This window comes from Corvus moneduloides, chromosome 3 (genome assembly GCF_009650955.1).
Source record: "Corvus moneduloides isolate bCorMon1 chromosome 3, bCorMon1.pri, whole genome shotgun sequence".
In the NCBI taxonomy this organism is placed as follows: domain Eukaryota; kingdom Metazoa; phylum Chordata; class Aves; order Passeriformes; family Corvidae; genus Corvus; species Corvus moneduloides.
Genome location: NC_045478.1, coordinates 84701402 through 84718923, shown reverse-complemented (window position 1 = coordinate 84718923; position 17522 = coordinate 84701402). Strand labels below are relative to the sequence as shown.

The 17522-nt window shown below is 37.7% G+C and overlaps 1 protein-coding gene across 8 annotated transcripts in view; it reads left to right on the top strand.

Annotated features, from left to right (window-relative positions):
• LTBP1 (latent transforming growth factor beta binding protein 1) overlaps window positions 1-17522 on the top strand; it is a 194648-nt gene that overhangs the window by 127261 nt on the left and 49865 nt on the right. For 3 of the 8 annotated variants that reach the window (XM_032102534.1, XM_032102531.1, XM_032102529.1), the window contains exons 12-20: window positions 1534-1767; window positions 2658-2680; window positions 3679-3781; window positions 4369-4467; window positions 6511-6636; window positions 7774-7899; window positions 8549-8671; window positions 11403-11522; window positions 15666-15788. In XM_032102534.1, coding sequence (XP_031958425.1) covers window positions 1534-1767; window positions 2658-2680; window positions 3679-3781; window positions 4369-4467; window positions 6511-6636; window positions 7774-7899; window positions 8549-8671; window positions 11403-11522; window positions 15666-15788 — 1077 coding nt within the window. The remainder of the gene's footprint in view (window positions 1-1533; window positions 1768-2657; window positions 2681-3678; window positions 3782-4368; window positions 4468-6510; window positions 6637-7773; window positions 7900-8548; window positions 8672-11402; window positions 11523-15665; window positions 15789-17522) is intronic. The other 5 variants (XM_032102532.1, XM_032102536.1, XM_032102530.1 and 2 more) reach the window with 4 other exon arrangements.

Sequence of the window (17522 nt, the reverse complement as noted above, 5' to 3'; positions counted from 1 at the left end):
TCAGAGTTTTCTATGAAAAATGTGTGAAAGTGGGATACTCCAGAATGGGGTAATGTATTTACTGCAGCATCCCATGTTAGTATAAAAGTCATTGAAGTAAAAAGCTTATTAAATATTTGTAGAAAGTAAACCATCTCCTAAAGAAACACTGATAGAGCAGATTTGTATGCCCAGGTGTTGAGAGCTCTTATCAGAGCTGTGGTAGAGTAAGACTCACATTTCTACCTTTCATTTGAGAGAATACAACCTGAAGCGAGATTTCCTGCATCCTAAGTATGCATCTGAAGGGACAGACCTCAAATTTTCTATCTTACTCCTTTGACCAGAATTCCCACCCTCATTTGGCTGTTTTATAGCAAGTTTTGATATCAGATATTCCAGCAAAAAGTATTTCATTATCCTGAATCCACTCAATTTAATTAGTTTGACTCTTCATATTTTCAAAGACATCATTAAAACACATTGTGCAATTAATGCATGCTGTGATTTAATGTATAATTTAACTCATCTGTGGAGTGCTTTTAGCTAGTACTTTGTGCTTTTATTTTAGATGCTAATTCATTTTAAAACCCTGATGTGTTCAAAGCAGAATTTGTGAACTTAGCAATGCCCCACTTGGCACACCCCTTAGGCCTCTCTAAGAATTCCCACATGGGAGACTAAATTTATTTCACCTCAACATGGCTTTACCTAGAGCAATAAGGACAAAGAAACACTGCTCCCTCAAGACTCCTGAAAGTCTTCCTGACCCTGACAGGAGCATGAGTATTCTCTTTGGTGGGGAGGAAGACTGATTTGTATTTCTTTCTCATTTTACTCTTCCAGCAGAACTGCAAACCATGATGCTTTTATAGATCACCTGTAGAGATCAGAGCAAGTGCTGTTGCCTTTCATTAATTTTTTCTGTAGCAGCTTTATAAATGAGATTATTTCCCCTCTCTTCCAGTAGTGATTTGGCTTTTTATGATCCTCATCTTGTATTTAGCCAGCCTTTTTCAATTCAGTGGAATTTGGATCTGGACTGGTATGAGGCCTCTGATGTAGTCAGGTGGGATCCTGTGGATCAGTGTTGTTACTGGTTGGTAGTGTTGTGCTCCTCTAGTACAGGGCTGGTGAGCTTTTTTTTCTTTGATTTCTACAAAAAAGAGAATGATAGCAACAGTGGTCTTCATTCATTATGCAGTATAGATGATAAAGACAATTTGCATATTTAAATTAATACTTAGAAAGGATATACTGTTTGAAGGGAATTAATTTTAAGAAATATCTTGATATAATGACAGATAATCATAACTGAAGAAAAATGGTAAACTGGAGGGGAAGCCTCCTGGGAAAAACAGCCAGAACATGCTTTTGGGAGAATGCTCAGTCATATTAGCATGCAATGCATAGCTTCTCTTTAAGAAGTTTTTTGTTAAAATGTATATACAGTATGAGATTAAATTTCTTAGTGGTAGTCATTATATTTTCCACTATGTCAACATATTGCACTTTTAGACTCCTAAAAGGAATATTTTCCCATCCCAAATCTAGCTGCTTTTAAGGAAATCTGCCCTGGTGGAATGGGTTATACGGTTTCTGGCCCTCACAGAAACAAGCTATATCATCACCCTGCAGTTAGAGTACAGCCACCTGTCATTGGCAAGACCCCGATTACTCAACCTGTTGCTAAAGGTACTTCTCCTCCACCTCTCCCAGCAAAGGAAGAGCCAGTGGAGGCACTGACCTTCTCACAGAAAAGTGAGACTGAGATGGCTGTACAAGAAGGTGAGAGTGGGAAAACTTAGTCTTTGTCTATTTCTGTGCATGTGTCTTCCATGGTTTGTGTCTTTGCGAGGCAGCTGCGGACAGTGCAGGGCCCAGAGGCGTCACTCCCCACAGCAGAGCGTCCGTGTTGCCAAGGGGATTGCTTCACGTGATTCACTTCTCACATGTTGGGTGGAGGTCCTACCAGATGCTGAGACCATGGAAGGAGAATGAGACTGCTTTAAACTCAATAATTTTTATGATCAGAAAATAGTACATATTTGTTGTAAGACTTAAAAAAAATTATCAATCAAATATATATATTTATGAATTCTAAAATGGAAAGCTGCAATGGAAAATAAAACCTTATATTAAATTCCTACCATGCCTTCCCAGAAAAAAAGTCATATTTGTGGAGGAAAAAATCCCAAACCACTCTTGCTTGTCTAAAGAAAAGACAAATTTTAAAACTTGATGGTTTGGGTTTTTTTACAATAAATCCTTGAAAATTTGTTAGTGGTAGGTTATATATCCTTATGATATTAATTTACCTTTAAAATATTTACAAATGTTGATATTCCTTGTAAGGAATCGAAAAGGTTTCATCAGTGAGTTAGTAACCTGTGAGTTTGTCAAATTGTTTCTGAGGAAGCAGGTAAACAATTGAGAAACCTACAAGGCAGCTGCATACTGAATAAAGAAACATTAGACAGTGTGTAGAATCTTGATCTGGTTTCAGGTTAGTTTTTACACTTGCTTCAGGAACATTATTTCAGGTTTGCACTGTTTTGGAATGAGGTTTGAGCCTGAATTTTTTGTGTCATGGCAACAACAACTTTCAAATGTGATAAAATATATAATAAAATGTTTTGTGAAAACTGATTAATTCTCTTTTTTCTTTCTGGTTTTAGTGGCAACAGCAGCTCCTGATCAGGTAAAACATGATGTAATTTATCTGGGAATTAGAATGCAGACCATGTGTACAAGATGGGAAAAAGATAACTGAAAGGATTTAGAATTTATAATGAACAAACAAGTCTGTGGACTACTGTTCAAACCATGAGGCAAAAAGAACTTGTGCTGTTATTATATACAACAACAGGCAGGTAGTGAGGTACAAGAAAGAGATTACTTTAACCTGTCTTAGAGGCATTTGTTGGAGGTTCTGGTATATATTGCTCTATCCCATTCTGGAGATTGTGTTTTAAAGAGGATACTGAAAAATGCAGAGGGTATGAAGAAGAGACACAGATACTGACAGCTAGAGAAAATAAATCTGAGAGAAACATTATGAAGCTTTGAGAAGCATTTGTGACACCTGCTTATGAGACTAGTATTAGTGCCTAAGTTAATTTCATTGTTTGTTTAGGATGTCTTTTATTCGTTGGAGAAGAGCAAGTGTGTATCTGTGTGAAGTCCCCCATTCTGGAGGTTTCAGGTTCTCTGTGCTGAAGATAATGGGATTTATTGTGAATAACTGCAGCTGTACTCCATTTCATTTTCCTAAGGATGTACAAGCATCTAACATTTCTATGAAAATAAGATGATGGGTTCAGTAGCTAAGAAGGACTCTTTCACAGTGGTCAGAGACCTAGATGAGATTGTATACTTTTGTGTGATACTGAACTGCATTTAAATGCTATTTGTAAGCAATTAAAGACCAGAGAATGGGAGAATTATGGAGGGACAAAGCCAAAGATAAAATTAGAAGCTCCAGGAAAAGACTGCTTCACGTAAAATCAATGTTAAATTGTTTGCCATTGTGGAAACATAGTATTCCATGTTCATTCAGGTTTAAATTGGTGGTGATTAATGATCTGCTATCAAAAGCCATTCATGAGAATTTTATCAGTGTGTCAAGCCAGGAGTTTGTGGGCAGCTATGAATTAAGGCAATGTTTTCAGAATGTTATTTTTTTTATCATTCTTCTAGGAATTAGCTTCCATTGATCAAGAAAAGCAGCCTTATCTAGAGCCTGGGCAGCCTCAGCTTTCTCCTGGAATTTCAACAATTAACCTGCATCCAAAGTTTCCAGGTAACTTATTTTGGCTTTTCTTTCAATGTGAGAGAGTGCTTACAATTCTTAAAAGAACAGGAAAGTAACAATTCTAACAGAGGTTAATGAAAAAATGATTGGAGCTTCAGAAGCAACTTCTCCATGATCAAAAAAAAAATAATGGAAGCAGAAGTGGGAGGAATTGAGAGGTTGGCATTGGCTTGGTGACTTGTTGAGGAGATAAAGACATATTTTAAGAAAAAGTGATATCTTGGATTATGTATTTGAGAATTTTAATGTCAGCAGAGGTGAAGCCTTGTACTCCTGTCAAGAGCAAACTGTGCTTGGGTGACTCCTTGTAGATTTATGCATAACTTTTGCTGCAAAAATTTTACAACTGTGTTTGCTTCCTTTAGTTCAGTGTTTTTTTCACAAGCACTAGAATGATGAAAACTCCAATTATACTGATTTTTTTCTACTCTATGTCAAGCAGAATAAACTAATTAAATTTTCCTTGGTGCCTGACTTATTCAGTATCATGTGTGAATGCTTTAAGGGCTGGGGTTTTTTGAATGCTTTAAGGTGGTTTTTTTGGATGTGATTGATTTCCATTCCATGTCGCACAGTAGTGATTGAGAAAACATCCCCTCCTTTGCCTGTTGAAGTGGCTCCTGAAGTCTCTACTTCAAGTGCAAGTCAAGTTATTGCACCTACTCAAGTTACAGGTATTATACTTCTTTTTTTAGAACTACAATAAATTAAGAAATGACTGAGTTCTTGACGCTGTTGTTCCGAGCTGTTGCTGAATTACCGTAGTGAAGAAAACATGGTTGTAGAACAGAAGGAATACTCTAGAGAGAGAAAGTACAGAACAGCACAGCAATGAGGCTACTGCCAAGAGAGCCAGGACCAGGTCCTTCCAGGATGTACCTGCCATTTTTGTGCCCACGAAAAAAGGATAGAATGTAAAATTAATAATTCCATCTCAGATTCAGTTCTGGACTTTCTTTGCAGATCTGCGAGGAAAGTCTAGAACTGAAAACTTCTTGGATACAAGTCAGGTTGTTAGACAGTCTACATGTGTATTCGTGAAGTATACATGAGCATATTCATTGAGGGATGTAGACTTCCTGGGATGTAGATCAGAATGTTCTACAAAAAGCAGGTGAGAAGTTACTGTAAGATCTATTTTGAAATGTTCTTTTGATATTTGTGTTTCGTCCTTTTTTGATGTGTTAAAGTATTCTCGTCTACATCTATGTGTCAAGAAGTGAAAATAACAGAAATGCAAGTAATGCACCTGTCAGCTGAAATTTGCCTAAATGACAGCTGTGTCCAAAAGACATGAAAATTTCTTTTGCTGTGCATTTACAAACAAAAAGGTGAACGTAGTATATTTAGACATGAGAGCATTACACTGTCTCATTGGTTAGAATGAACCAGAATGAACACAGACTTTGAAGTGCTTGCAATATCCTAGTAAATCATGTAAGATGCATTCTTTTATTTGGTAGAGATATTTAGGCCTACAAAGAGGTTTCCATTCAGAGGGAGAAATTTCACATACTTTAATAAAAAATAAACTCTTCAAAATGGTTTTCCTTCATGCAGGAATGGATTTTTGAGTTGATGCAATGCACACAGGGTCTAAATCACCCAGTTGTTTGTACAATTCTGTCTGCAGTTAAATTCTCCTGAATGTACTGTGAGAGTAGAGAAAGTATCCTGTCCTTCTGTGAGCATTCAACTGCTTCCTTTGGTATGCTGTAGTTACAGTTCACCAATCCCATAGGAAGGTGTGTCTAGTGGTGATCATCAAACTAGAACTTGGAAGTAAGCTCTTCTGTGACTGTGCCCCTTCTGCCAGCCAGCTCCCAGCTTCCTTACAGGCAGACAAAGTTACCCTGCTGGGAACTCACATCAGTTAGTAAAAAGAAAATGGTCGTTTTCCATGTTCTGTTTTTTATTTCCTCTGGAAAATTAGTATAACTAGAAATTGCTGTGTACTATAAATCAATATGTTGTTCAGATATTTAAGAGATAGTAAAGTACAAGTGCAGTAAGATTTGTAGGACAAAATCCTGAACGTGATTTAAAAAACTGAATGCAGTTCAAGTTGAGAAGTTTTTGAGTGCCTTATTTCTGTACCTTTAGTTAAATTTAAATGTGACCTGTTTCTAAGTGATCCAGATAAATAGTTCTTCTTTACAAATAGTTTTTTCTTTTTCAGGAATTACAATTCCATACTGCAGCGTAACCTTAGTTTGTTGCAACTGGACACAGTCATTAGCATTTCTGCAGTAACACATATAGTTCAGGAATTTCTAAAACTACTGTAAGGTTTCAGCCTCCAATGCTGCCCGTGTCTGAATCTCCTTATCTTAAAAAATACATCCAAGCCATTAATAGATGAGTATTCTGTAAATCAGAATACCCACTGTAATCAGAAACTCACACAGTTATTTTCTTAATGTGCAATGCAAAGGTTGAGCCATATTTTTTTTTTTATTCTATATTATCTTCATTTCACTTTAAATTTTATGTACTGATTTATAGATCTTGGATGGGACATAAGGTTACGTCACTAGGAAGAGCCTAGATGGTTTCTAGATTCTTCCAGATAAGGTATCCATTACAGAAACTCAGGAGTCACAAACTTGATTTCCACTTGTTTTCAGGCCTGAGCTTTCTACTTGGATTACAGAATACTGTGCACTTACTGGACTATGTGAGAGAGTTTAACCTCAAATTTCTTTTTGTTTGCTTAGAAATCAACGAATGTACAGTTAATCCTGATATCTGTGGAGCAGGACACTGTGTTAATTTGCCTGTGGGATACACTTGCATCTGCTACGAGGGGTACAAACTTAATGATCAGCAGACGAAGTGCACTGGTATGAAACAATGCTTTCAAAAATCTGAAATAACCATGCTATGAAATTCTTGAAATGTAGAATCTGGTTAGAGGAAATACCTAAAGAGCAGTCGGGAGTTCTTTCCTATGTTGAATCCTTCCAAACTACAAGCTAGTATTTTTATGCCAAATAAAATTTGCGAGGTAGTCTCTAATATAGCCTTTCAGCTGCCCTGAAATGAGTGTGAATTTAACTAAATGGAATGAAAGCCTTTCCCATTGTGATGTGAGAGAAAAAGTAATTAGACAGACCATCTTCTCTCAGCTGTATATCAGGTATCTAAAAGACTGCTAGGGAGAAATACATTTCTGTTTGGAAAAAGAATGAATTTGTTTCTCACAGTGATTTACCCAGCTACCAGCTCTGCAGCTGGACTAAGTCCAGGCATTTTTTTTAGGTCATTCCTTTCAGCCTGCTACTGAAAAGAGAAAGTATATCATAAACAACTGAGAAGCACAGTAAGAGATCTGCAAAGCAAGGTCTTCATCCCCTTCTAAGCTAGTAAATTCTAGAACAGAGGCCTCTGTTGAACATGAGGCAGGGCACAGATGGGTTCTGCATGAGCCATTTCAGATTTGGAAGCAGCTGTATCGGTATCTTTTCTTCATTCAGAGCATACGGGTTCCTCGGTAACTTGGATCAGAAAGGGTGTATTGTGTCGACAGCTTATATGCTGTAAAACCTTCATGCCACCAAAGCTCAGCAGCTTCACGCTGTAACACATGCTATCAGGTGCAACTACAGTATTCAAAAGTAAATCACACAACACAGCCAAGTGGCAATTTAGAATCCCTTTATTTCATCCAAATTTTATTAATGTTCCATGCTTGCAGCTTGTGCTCATGTTGCACGCAGTGTAGGGATTTGAAATGTAATCATGTCACGTTCTTCAGGCCAATGCAATATTCTTACAGTCTAAGCCAATAGGAGCATTTTTCTCCAACCAAAACTATTTAATGCATCTTTTTTGCATCTCTGAGAGAAAAAAGATACACCTTTTCAAATATTTAAAATAATTACAAGATCAGTCCTTTCAAATGTGTGGCATAGAATGCACAAAAAGAATCAAAACTAAATATGTTATTCTATAGTCTTATGTTTTCATTTCTTTTATAGATATCAATGAGTGTAATCAGGCACCACATCTCTGTTCCCTTGGACGCTGTGAAAATACAGAAGGAAGTTTCCTATGTATTTGCCAAGCTGGATTCATGGCCAGTGAAGATGGAACTGACTGCGTTGGTAATAACTAGTCTCCTTTCTAGAAAATAAGAAGATAAAAAAGCATATCTAAACCCTCCTAAATTCCCCTTTTCAGCTTTTTTTTCTCAATGTCAGTGGTACTGGACTGGTGTCTGGAAGTATATTTAACTGTCTCTCACCAGGTATTGTGGTGAGGAAAACACCTGAGTAGCTGGTATTCCTCTTCAAATGTTTGTTTGTTGAAAAACAAGAATTTTTTCAGCACCGTCCTTGTTTAGGAAAACTGCCATTTAGTAAAAACACCTGTTGTGTGAAATACAAATATTCAACACTCTTTCAATGAGTAGAAGCTGGAACAAACCATATTTTAAAATATAGCTGCAAACAGTCACAGACTTCACAAAGCAACACAAACAGCTTGAAGGGGCTGTGGTCCACCTTAGGTTAGTGCTGGCCTGGGCACTGCATACATGCAGCAACACATGTTTGCAGCCAGAGGGGTGCTCACAGGCCACCTTCCTATACCCTGGTTGTTTCTCAAACTCATTCTCTCTGTGCAGTGAGGTGGCTTGCAAACAGCTTCAAAAATCCAAACTTAGAGTTTCGTTAAAGCAGAGTTTTGAGGAGATGCAAGCATTCAGAAATACTTTGATGGTGAAGCAGCTTCTCTTCTCTTTGTCATCTGCAGATTTTGATGAATGTTCAAGACCTCATACTTGCGGAGAAGGCTTTTGTATAAACACTCTTGGCTCATACAGATGTGAATATTGTGACAGTGGATACCAAATGAACAGGAGAGGGGAATGTGGAGGTAGGTTTGGACTCTTCACAGTGGCGATGATGAAGTGAAGTCACCATTTATTGATAGCACAAAACCAGTGCCAAACTACTCCTGTTTGGAATGATTAACATCCCCTGCTATTCAAGAGAGGCTTAGCGCTGCAGCTTGAGCTGCAAAGGGACAAATCCCAGGGGGTGCAATCTTAAACAAGAAGCCTTTGTGAGTACTCTTCATCTTTGCCGTTATTTGGTGTCTGGAACGGCAATTCAATTCCTATTATTTAAACTTAAGATGATGCAAAGGAGTTTCCCCACTGTGTACAGAGCCATCTTGGGACAGCCATTTTATCGTCTCTTGCCATGGAATCACTTAACTTCATTGTTAGTCCTTACCTGCATACCAAGTTCCTGTTAAAAAAAAGTTGTCGTTTTTCCTATATTATAAAAGGTAGCAAATGATAGGTTGCCTTTTCAGTATCTCTATCTAGCAGACATTTCATGCTGCAGGAGATCCTGGGACATGTGACCTTCAAAGCTTCACATTATTTTTTAATGTGATATTTTTGCCTTTTTTCCTGGTATTTTTTTCATTTTCAACTTGAATTGTGAAATAAAAACCACAAGAAATCATTTAATTTTAAATGATTCCTCTTCCATTTTTTGTATTTATTTAGCTGTTTCACAGACTCCACTCTTACAACTAGTCTTTGCAAATCTTCTCTGTGAGTAGGGAGTCTGTGATTCAGTTAGGCTAGAAATCAGGCCATTACAGTACATCAAATTTGTTATTAACTTGTATTTTAAATAGTGTGGTGGTAGTCCTCTATAATTTAACTTAACAATATGTAATTTCTAAAACCAAGTTTTTTGTTGAAAGTTATTTAAGGTTGCATAAGGGAAAAAACCTTCCTATACTAAATCCATCAAACCAAGGAAATTACACATTCAGGGCATCATTTCACCATGTCATTACACCTTCATAGCATGATCACCCTACTGACAGATTTCTGATTCCGCAAAAAACTTCCTTCCACCTCCTCCACAGTTCAGAGACAAAGGCAAGAGTTGTCCAAGCTGCACACAACATTCACAGTTCACTTGCACTTCCTCACCCTATCTTCATTCTGCCTTCAAGCTATATTCACATAAGCTCTGTCATGGGCCTAGCTAGGGGAATGTAAAGAGTGCATATATGCTGTTGTAGTCTATTGTTTATGTAGAACAGTGTTATAGTCATAGCTGAATATCATTGCATAGGATGAAGAATTCTTATAGAATCTTCTTGGGATTTGTTTTTAAGCTTTGCAGCATTTAGACTTTATTTTGACTGAAAATTTCTGTATGAAGTACATAATTCATGTTGTATGTTTTGAGGGCAGACACAATCCAGACAGGTCTGAGAAGAGATTACAGTAGAAATGGATTTTCTTGTAATTAAGAAAAAATCTCACAGCAGTTTCATGAGAAACTTCTGCAGGTCTGCATCGTAGCAGCTGAAGAAGCCTATTGCTGTTTTATGAGAAAGTATTCTAAGCTGGACAATTGTGATTCTATGAAAAATTGTTATTTGCCCACATCCAGTGAGTTGTTCGGAGCTGGGATGTTCAATTCTCTCAAGTTTGGAGCATTTTCCAGTTAAATTAAAAGTGTTGGGAGCTACTTCTGTGAGCTTGTTCTCAAAACTAGGAGTGAATTTCCTCCCTACGATCTGTGCTCAAGTAGCAGTCCTTAACTGCAGAACACAAAACTGCAAGGCCTGGGTCAGGAAAAGGATGGGAGCTTAGGAAGCTGAGTTCAGAGGTGACTGACAGTTTAATTAGGTCTGTGCACTGCATGAAGCAAGTATTTCATGGGAAAGATTGTAATTATTGTGTAATTAAAGACCATAATATGAAATGATCTCACACATGGGAGCGGACTGCAAGGAAGCTGCCTACACAGTTTTAATTCCAGCATCTTCTGATCATTGGTCACTTGACAGCAACTTGTCTTTGAATGTTGGTTTTTGTCTGCAGTCTCCTCTAGATTGCATATGTTGCATGTATTATGGATTTCCTTGGTGCTGGAAGAAGTTGTTCTTCCTCAGAGCCTGAACATTAGTTCCATGACTTTTTCAGGACCTATCTCTTCTTGTCATGGGTAAACTAGGACCTTGCCTGATGCAGAAAGTCCCTCTATCACCCTAAACATTGCCAGACTCAGTGATGTGGCTTGTGCCTTCTTTCAGACAAAAGTAACTTCTTGCTTCATGTAAGCATCTTTGATTCTAATTCACACAATTACATTTTTAGTCCCCATAGCACTTATATAACTCTGCAACATTGGAGAATACCAAATTGCGCTTTGCTTTTGGAAGCCAGAGTTTCAATTTTACTGTTGTTGCAATGATCTTCCAAAATCTGACTATAGGAGGAATCTCAGGCACTTCAATATGGTAAAGGAGTAACATAAGGAAAGTTTTTCTTACCTATCATAGCCAGAAATCTGACACGGTGTGTATTCTGGAAGACCTACCAAAGATTTGTAGTGTAACAGAGAATTCAGATTCAGTTGCATGTGTTATGAGCTACTGTATTTCTCGGAGATGCCCCTTTGCTGGTACAAATCTGTGTGAACTTGTTCATTCCTGTGTCTCTAACAGATAAAGTATGCAACTCTTTAAATGCTTTAGTATCACAGGAGGAGAGTCAGAGTAACCAGATTATTGTTCAGTGTTCTATTATGGCTTTGACCAGTATTTCCTTTTATCTTCTCTTTTGAAGACATCGATGAATGCCTGACTCCAACCACCTGTCCGGATGCACAGTGCCTTAATGCTCCTGGCTCTTACCAGTGCATTCCTTGCAGAGTGGGCTTCAGAGGCTGGAATGGACAGTGCCATGGTATGTTTAGTACTCTTTGTCTCTCTGGTTATAGTTCTTCTGAGCTGTATTTCATATTCAATCAGTGTTACAACCTGATGACAGCATGTTGCCCTGGGTCCTCATTTCATTCAAGAATAACTGAAAATAACTGAAAATACGAGATTTTTGATATTCTTTTATGTTCTCAGGCACAGTATATATGAGGAAATCTTGTCTTACTGTAGATAAATGAGCGCTGAATCTAGACTACAAACAGCATAATTATGAACTACGAAACAAAATTCTTGAAATAGAAAATATGGAACAGAAAGGGGGTGTATTGTCAGTGAAATAGTAGTAGGCTGTTGTTTGGAAATGGAAAGACAAGTGAGTGCTAATACATCAGTGTGACTCACGGGTTTTTCAGTAGGATATGGGACTTTGCTCATGGAGCATATTAATAAAACTCCTAAATTATCTGTACTTCTAGCAAAACATTATCATATCTTAAAGCCTCTTGTCTCACTTTAGGTTAAGGTTTTAGGACAGATTTCTCGCATTTTATTTTTGTCTATTTGTTTTTAAATGTTAGATTAATTTTTTTTTTTCAAGATCAGTTTTGGTTATTTGAGATATAGGTAAGAAAGAGCAAATTATTCCATTGCGCAAAAAGAAATAACTTTTGCAGTTTCGAGTGCCACTTTTCAGGACACTACCAGAAACTTAAATTTAGCATCAGTTGTGAAGAATCTGCTATATGTCGTGAATATTCCTGCCCACTCCATGTAGCACATGCCCTGTAATTTGTGATTGTTGGAATAACCATGTTACCTAAACAGCTGTACCATAACCTACATCGAGGGGCTGCTTGCATTACTGTTGTAGGGCAGATTGTCAGTGTACTTCCATAGCTTATTTTGTAATGGCTCCCAGTTCTGTGATTTGGTTCAGTTCACAAAGCAGTCTAAGAGCAGTGTTTGGTGGAAACAGCTCTGGAGGCTGGGATCTGCTGTGCTCCAACTGCAAATGTGCTGCTGATCTATGGATCAAGATTAGAGCCAGGTTGCAGTGAAGCAATGGTGTGGCTGTCAGAACCTCACCACCAGTTTTGCTGTGCAGATTACACTGTTTTCAACCATCCTGTTTTCTGAAGAAGTCAAACTGTCTGAACAGATCTGCCATGTCATAGCTGCATATTTGGTCTTGTCATTTGACTTGCTGTGGAGGAATGTATTTCTCAGGTAATTTCATGGATTTTAATGGAGTTGTAGCAGGCTATGAAATGTTCACAACAAATTAATGGGTTTCACTTTGCACAAATTACTCCACATTCATCTTTGTTTCATTCCTTCCCACCTTCCTGGATTACTGGTGCCCTTGCAAAGAATGTGGCATATGTACTCTGTTAGAACTCTCTTACTTAACTCCTTTTTTTTTTTTTTTTGCAAAGTGTTGGCTTAATTTTGCCTTCTTTCCCAATATTAAGCTTTATTTCTGTACCTATTTATGAAAATAGCCTGGTTGAAAATTCCCTGGCGTAACTTTCAGTTGTTTCATTCTTGCTAACCAGGTTAGTAGGAGGGAAATGAGAGAAGTCAGTGCTTTTCTCAGAACTAAGTCATGTAAGGGATATGTCTTGGTTTCAAGTGATAATTTTTTTCCTTGTATTACTACATGTAGTTTCCCTTTTTTCCTTTGTTTTATGAAATGTTCTAAGCCTAGATATTCTTACTCACTTCATTAGTGATGTGATCAGTCCATTTTTTGTTTATCCTAGGCTTACATCATGTTGGAAATGAGCCATATACATTTTAGAAAATGTAATGCAGGCAATTTGTCATAAATCTATAGTTCTGCAATATGGCACAGTTTAAATACACCAAAAAGGAAAGTATTTCCCATTGTCTGTGAAGGGTATTTAAATCCATTGTTCCATAAATTCGTTGTTTCTCCTATTAGTTTGGGTCAGTTGCGGCTCTTCTGCTTTTCCACAGTGCAGTCCTCAGTATTTTTTTTACCTCACTTCATTCCTCCGTCTGCACTTTATGCCATAGAAAATCTAGTGTAACAATGATGCAAATAGATCTTTGATGCCATTTATATTGTAATCTTCCAGGATTTAAAGCCAGGAACATGGCCACTTCTGTTTCATTAAGGCAAGTCAATCAGTTCACTTCAAATTTGGGTAGACTACACTTAACTGGAGTTTAGGTGGGAATGTTCAGTGCATATTGGAAGAAATGGAAAAGGACACCTGCACAGCCTGCCTCCTCATTGTCTTGAAATTACCACTGTCCCAGGTCCTTCAATGCATTCATGTTGTACAGGAACAAAATATTTGAAATGATTCATTGGGTTTTAAGTTTACTTTCAAGCACTGATTTATTTTTATTCCATTTTTCTCTCTGCACATTTGCACATTCAAATAATGTCATATATCATGATGTATCTAGAGCACACTTCTCTGTGTTGATAAATTTAAAAAAACAGGTCGACAAAACTTCCTAGATCCTAACCACTTCATCCTTGTGATTATCACTGGGGTGGATTTTGAAGCTCCATGGTTAAGTATCAATATTCAGCTTGTACAGTTTTAAGGATCCTGTTAGAAGATATTAAAACTAATACAGAAGTCAGCCGAGCTAATCCAAATACCTCTAGCCCTGCTGTAGGTAGCATCAACAGAATCAGTTCTAGCTCTGGATTTCATCTCAGAAGATTTAATTTCTGTTCCTGGTTTTTCTGCTGGCTTTATGGGGAAGACTCTTGATCTTTGAGTCCCATCCAAAAATCAGACATAGTATTCCAAGTTTCTTTGTCAAGAAGCTTGGAGATGACAATGAATGTATAAGAAGCAGTTTTGTTGTTCAGTTGGAAATTTGTATGCCCAAATTGGGTTCTCTGTGTTTGGACAGATTCTTTCTTCAATTAGAGCATTGACCATGTACATTGAGAGCAAAGATTGTGTTTTGTAGAGCAAGCACATTTTGCAACAGTAGAACAGCTGGGAAATAAGCCTTGGAGACAGGAATAAGTAGTAACACCTACTGAATGGCATAGCACAGCACCTGTGGATCTGTGCTGTCGTCTCTGGGAGGATGTCACTTCGTCTGCTTGGCCAGGCTGCAGCATCTTATTTACATCTTATTTACAGAGCTAGAGGCTCAAGTGAGGAACCAAGAGTTGTAGGTCATTTGGAATATGGACAGTGGTGATTTCATTTACGTCTGGGGAAAGATGAGCTTTGTCAAAGGCAGGTGGTACAGGAGCTTGTAAAGAGCCATGTGTGTAAGTACATGTGAGGAGAAGTTACTGCACGTATTCCCATAGCTAGTAAGAGTTATGATGATGGTGATTTAAAGATGTCTAATCTTCTTCCAGCTCTCCCTGTGCTACAGCTGCCTAAATAGCTCAAGTGCCTCAAATAATTAGCACTTCTTTATGTTGATGGGTTTTGTGTGCTTTGTGGTGGCAAAAGACAGGATAATTGGGAATAATATGATTTCTGGCATATAGAAACAAACAAAGCGTAGTTCTTTTCCTGCATCAGTGAAGCTAAAAAAATACAGCTTTTTCCATAAAAACAGGGACATGTGCTGACTACTGCAACCCCAAAATAAAGAAATAAAATTTGAAAACTAAAATGATTTTTTTTTTTCTAAAGTGAAAACCACTGTGAGGAGAAAAACAGTAACTGTTATTTTAGAATACAGAATTAATTCCGGCTGGATTTGTTATATATGTTATTTTTATGCTTGCTTTTTGCTTTGTAGATTTATACCAATTGCATTCAGAAGAAATTCTTGAAAATTAGTGTTAAGTAGCAACACAGCAATTTTCATGTTGGCTAAAGAAAGTGGCCCATCTAGTTAATATCCTTCTTTCAGAGAAGGATGAAAGTAGATGTCTGTGGGATAGCTTATAGAAAAAAAAGCCACTTTCAAGTTCTTCAAAAGAAAGGATGGTTTGTGACTAGGAAGAGAGATTTTGCATAATCCAGTGGAGTTCCTTGTTGAGTATGTAGAGTAGCCTTACAAAGGGACCTGCATGAAGTGCTGAAATCCCATTGAAATTCCTCACGAATAATAACCAAGCTTATGATGTAATGTGAATATATTCCCAAGCTCAACTGAAAGGTGGTTGTACCCCAGTTAATTTCTTGCGCTTTCTTTCTGTTCACAGATATAAATGAATGTCAGTATGGCAATCTCTGTACAAATGGACATTGTGAAAATACAGAGGGATCCTTCAGGTGTATTTGTGCCCAGGGTTTCAAACTCTCTGCATCAAAGGATCAGTGTGAAGGTAAGAAAGAATACAATTAAAATTCATAAGGTTGCACTTAACTTTTAGATAATATTTTTCATCTTTTTTTTTTTTTTTTTTTTATTTTGCTTTTAATGGAGAAACAACAAATATACAACACTGATGCTAAAAACCCCAAAATTTAAGAATATGTATTTCCCTTTTATGGCTTCTGTGATCACACTGTAGATTTTGACATGTGTTATAAAGCCAGTCAAGAACATGTAGTAATATTTACATTGCTAAACTGGAATTTTTGCAAAATCCTTGGCATATCTGTCATTTTGGAGGTTTAGGGACAGTGGCTTTTGCTTTTCTTTCTTTTTTTTTTTTTCTACCATGTGGGTGAGTGGAATCAAAAAACCCGTGCTGTTAACACTGCCTGCACTGGTGTCACTGTATTTCCAGTAGTGCATTGAGAGAGAGAGAACTTGGTGTTGTATTCTAGGAACAGTACCTGTACCTCCAAAGTGTCAGTTTCCACATTTCTTCCACATCTAAAATTCCTATCAGGACTGCTCCAGTGGAACAAAATTGGGTCTTAAGTTAGAGTGAAGAAGTCTGAGGGAGAACCTAGACTGTGTACAGGAGGAAAGAATATTCTTCTCCTTAACTAGAAGGCACTTAAAACTTCTTCCTAAAGGTGAAAATCTGGGACAGTGTCTCTAGGCTGTGGAAGCACAGAGAAACCTACATGTTTCTTGTCAGATGTTGGGTTTCCCTCTTTTTCCGTTCCCTCACCCTTCCCTAAGTGTCTCTGTACAGCACTGAACACTTTCAGACTTCTGAGTGCTAAAAATAATGCAGTAAAACTAAATGATCGTTCTTATAAATTTGTCAGGAAGTTTGAAACAAAACATCAGTGTAAGTTAAGTGTCTTGAGTGAGTTAAATATGCTGTTCAGGACACACAGCAGACTGATCTTGGGGAAAATATGTAGACAAAATTTGACTGCTTCCTCTGAGCCTTTCATGGAAGAGCCCTTGCCAAGCCTAGCTGGCATGTGCAGACTGTTCTTCTTAAAGTGCACCCTTCTAAAGTAAGGACCCGTACACATGCCCAGCTGCTTCGTGCAGCTCCACAGATTTCAGTGATCCTTAAATTCTAAACTTCTGTGGTTGCAGGGAACCGTTACTTAGGAGGTCAGACTGTACAGCCATAACACAGACCTGAAAAACCTCATTGAGTAACATTCTCCTGTTTGAACTGAAGTGTATTTCCAGAAAGACATTCAGCTTTGCCAAAATGCTAAAAGTGACCAAGAACTCACCAAGTCAATTTAAATACTGCTTCTTAATGAATACTTTTTATACAACAGAGAGAAAATAGGCTTCCTAGCTCAAACAAGGCATGTGCTATGTTCTGAATTCAAGGTGTCACTCCCCTCCAATACTTTGAGTTTTCCATAGGAAAATTTAAGTTTTATGTTCAAATCCATCTGTTAGCTCAGTTTGACCCCAGTTAATGAGAACTGAAGCGCAGAGGGATTAGCAGTGTTGTGGAAGCAAAGAGACATTTCCCCACAGTTAGATGATTAACACTGTTACAAGTCAAGAATTTTAAGGAGCCTTAACGTACAGCTTAATAGGGGAACAGCCTGTCAGTGTGCATCTGAAAACCACACCCTGTTAAAGGTGGTGATCCTGCTGGAAAGTATTTTGTGGGTTTTGCTGACTCACTGGAGTGGCTGACTTGCTACCTCTGCCAGATGTAACAGAAACAAAAGCAGCTCTC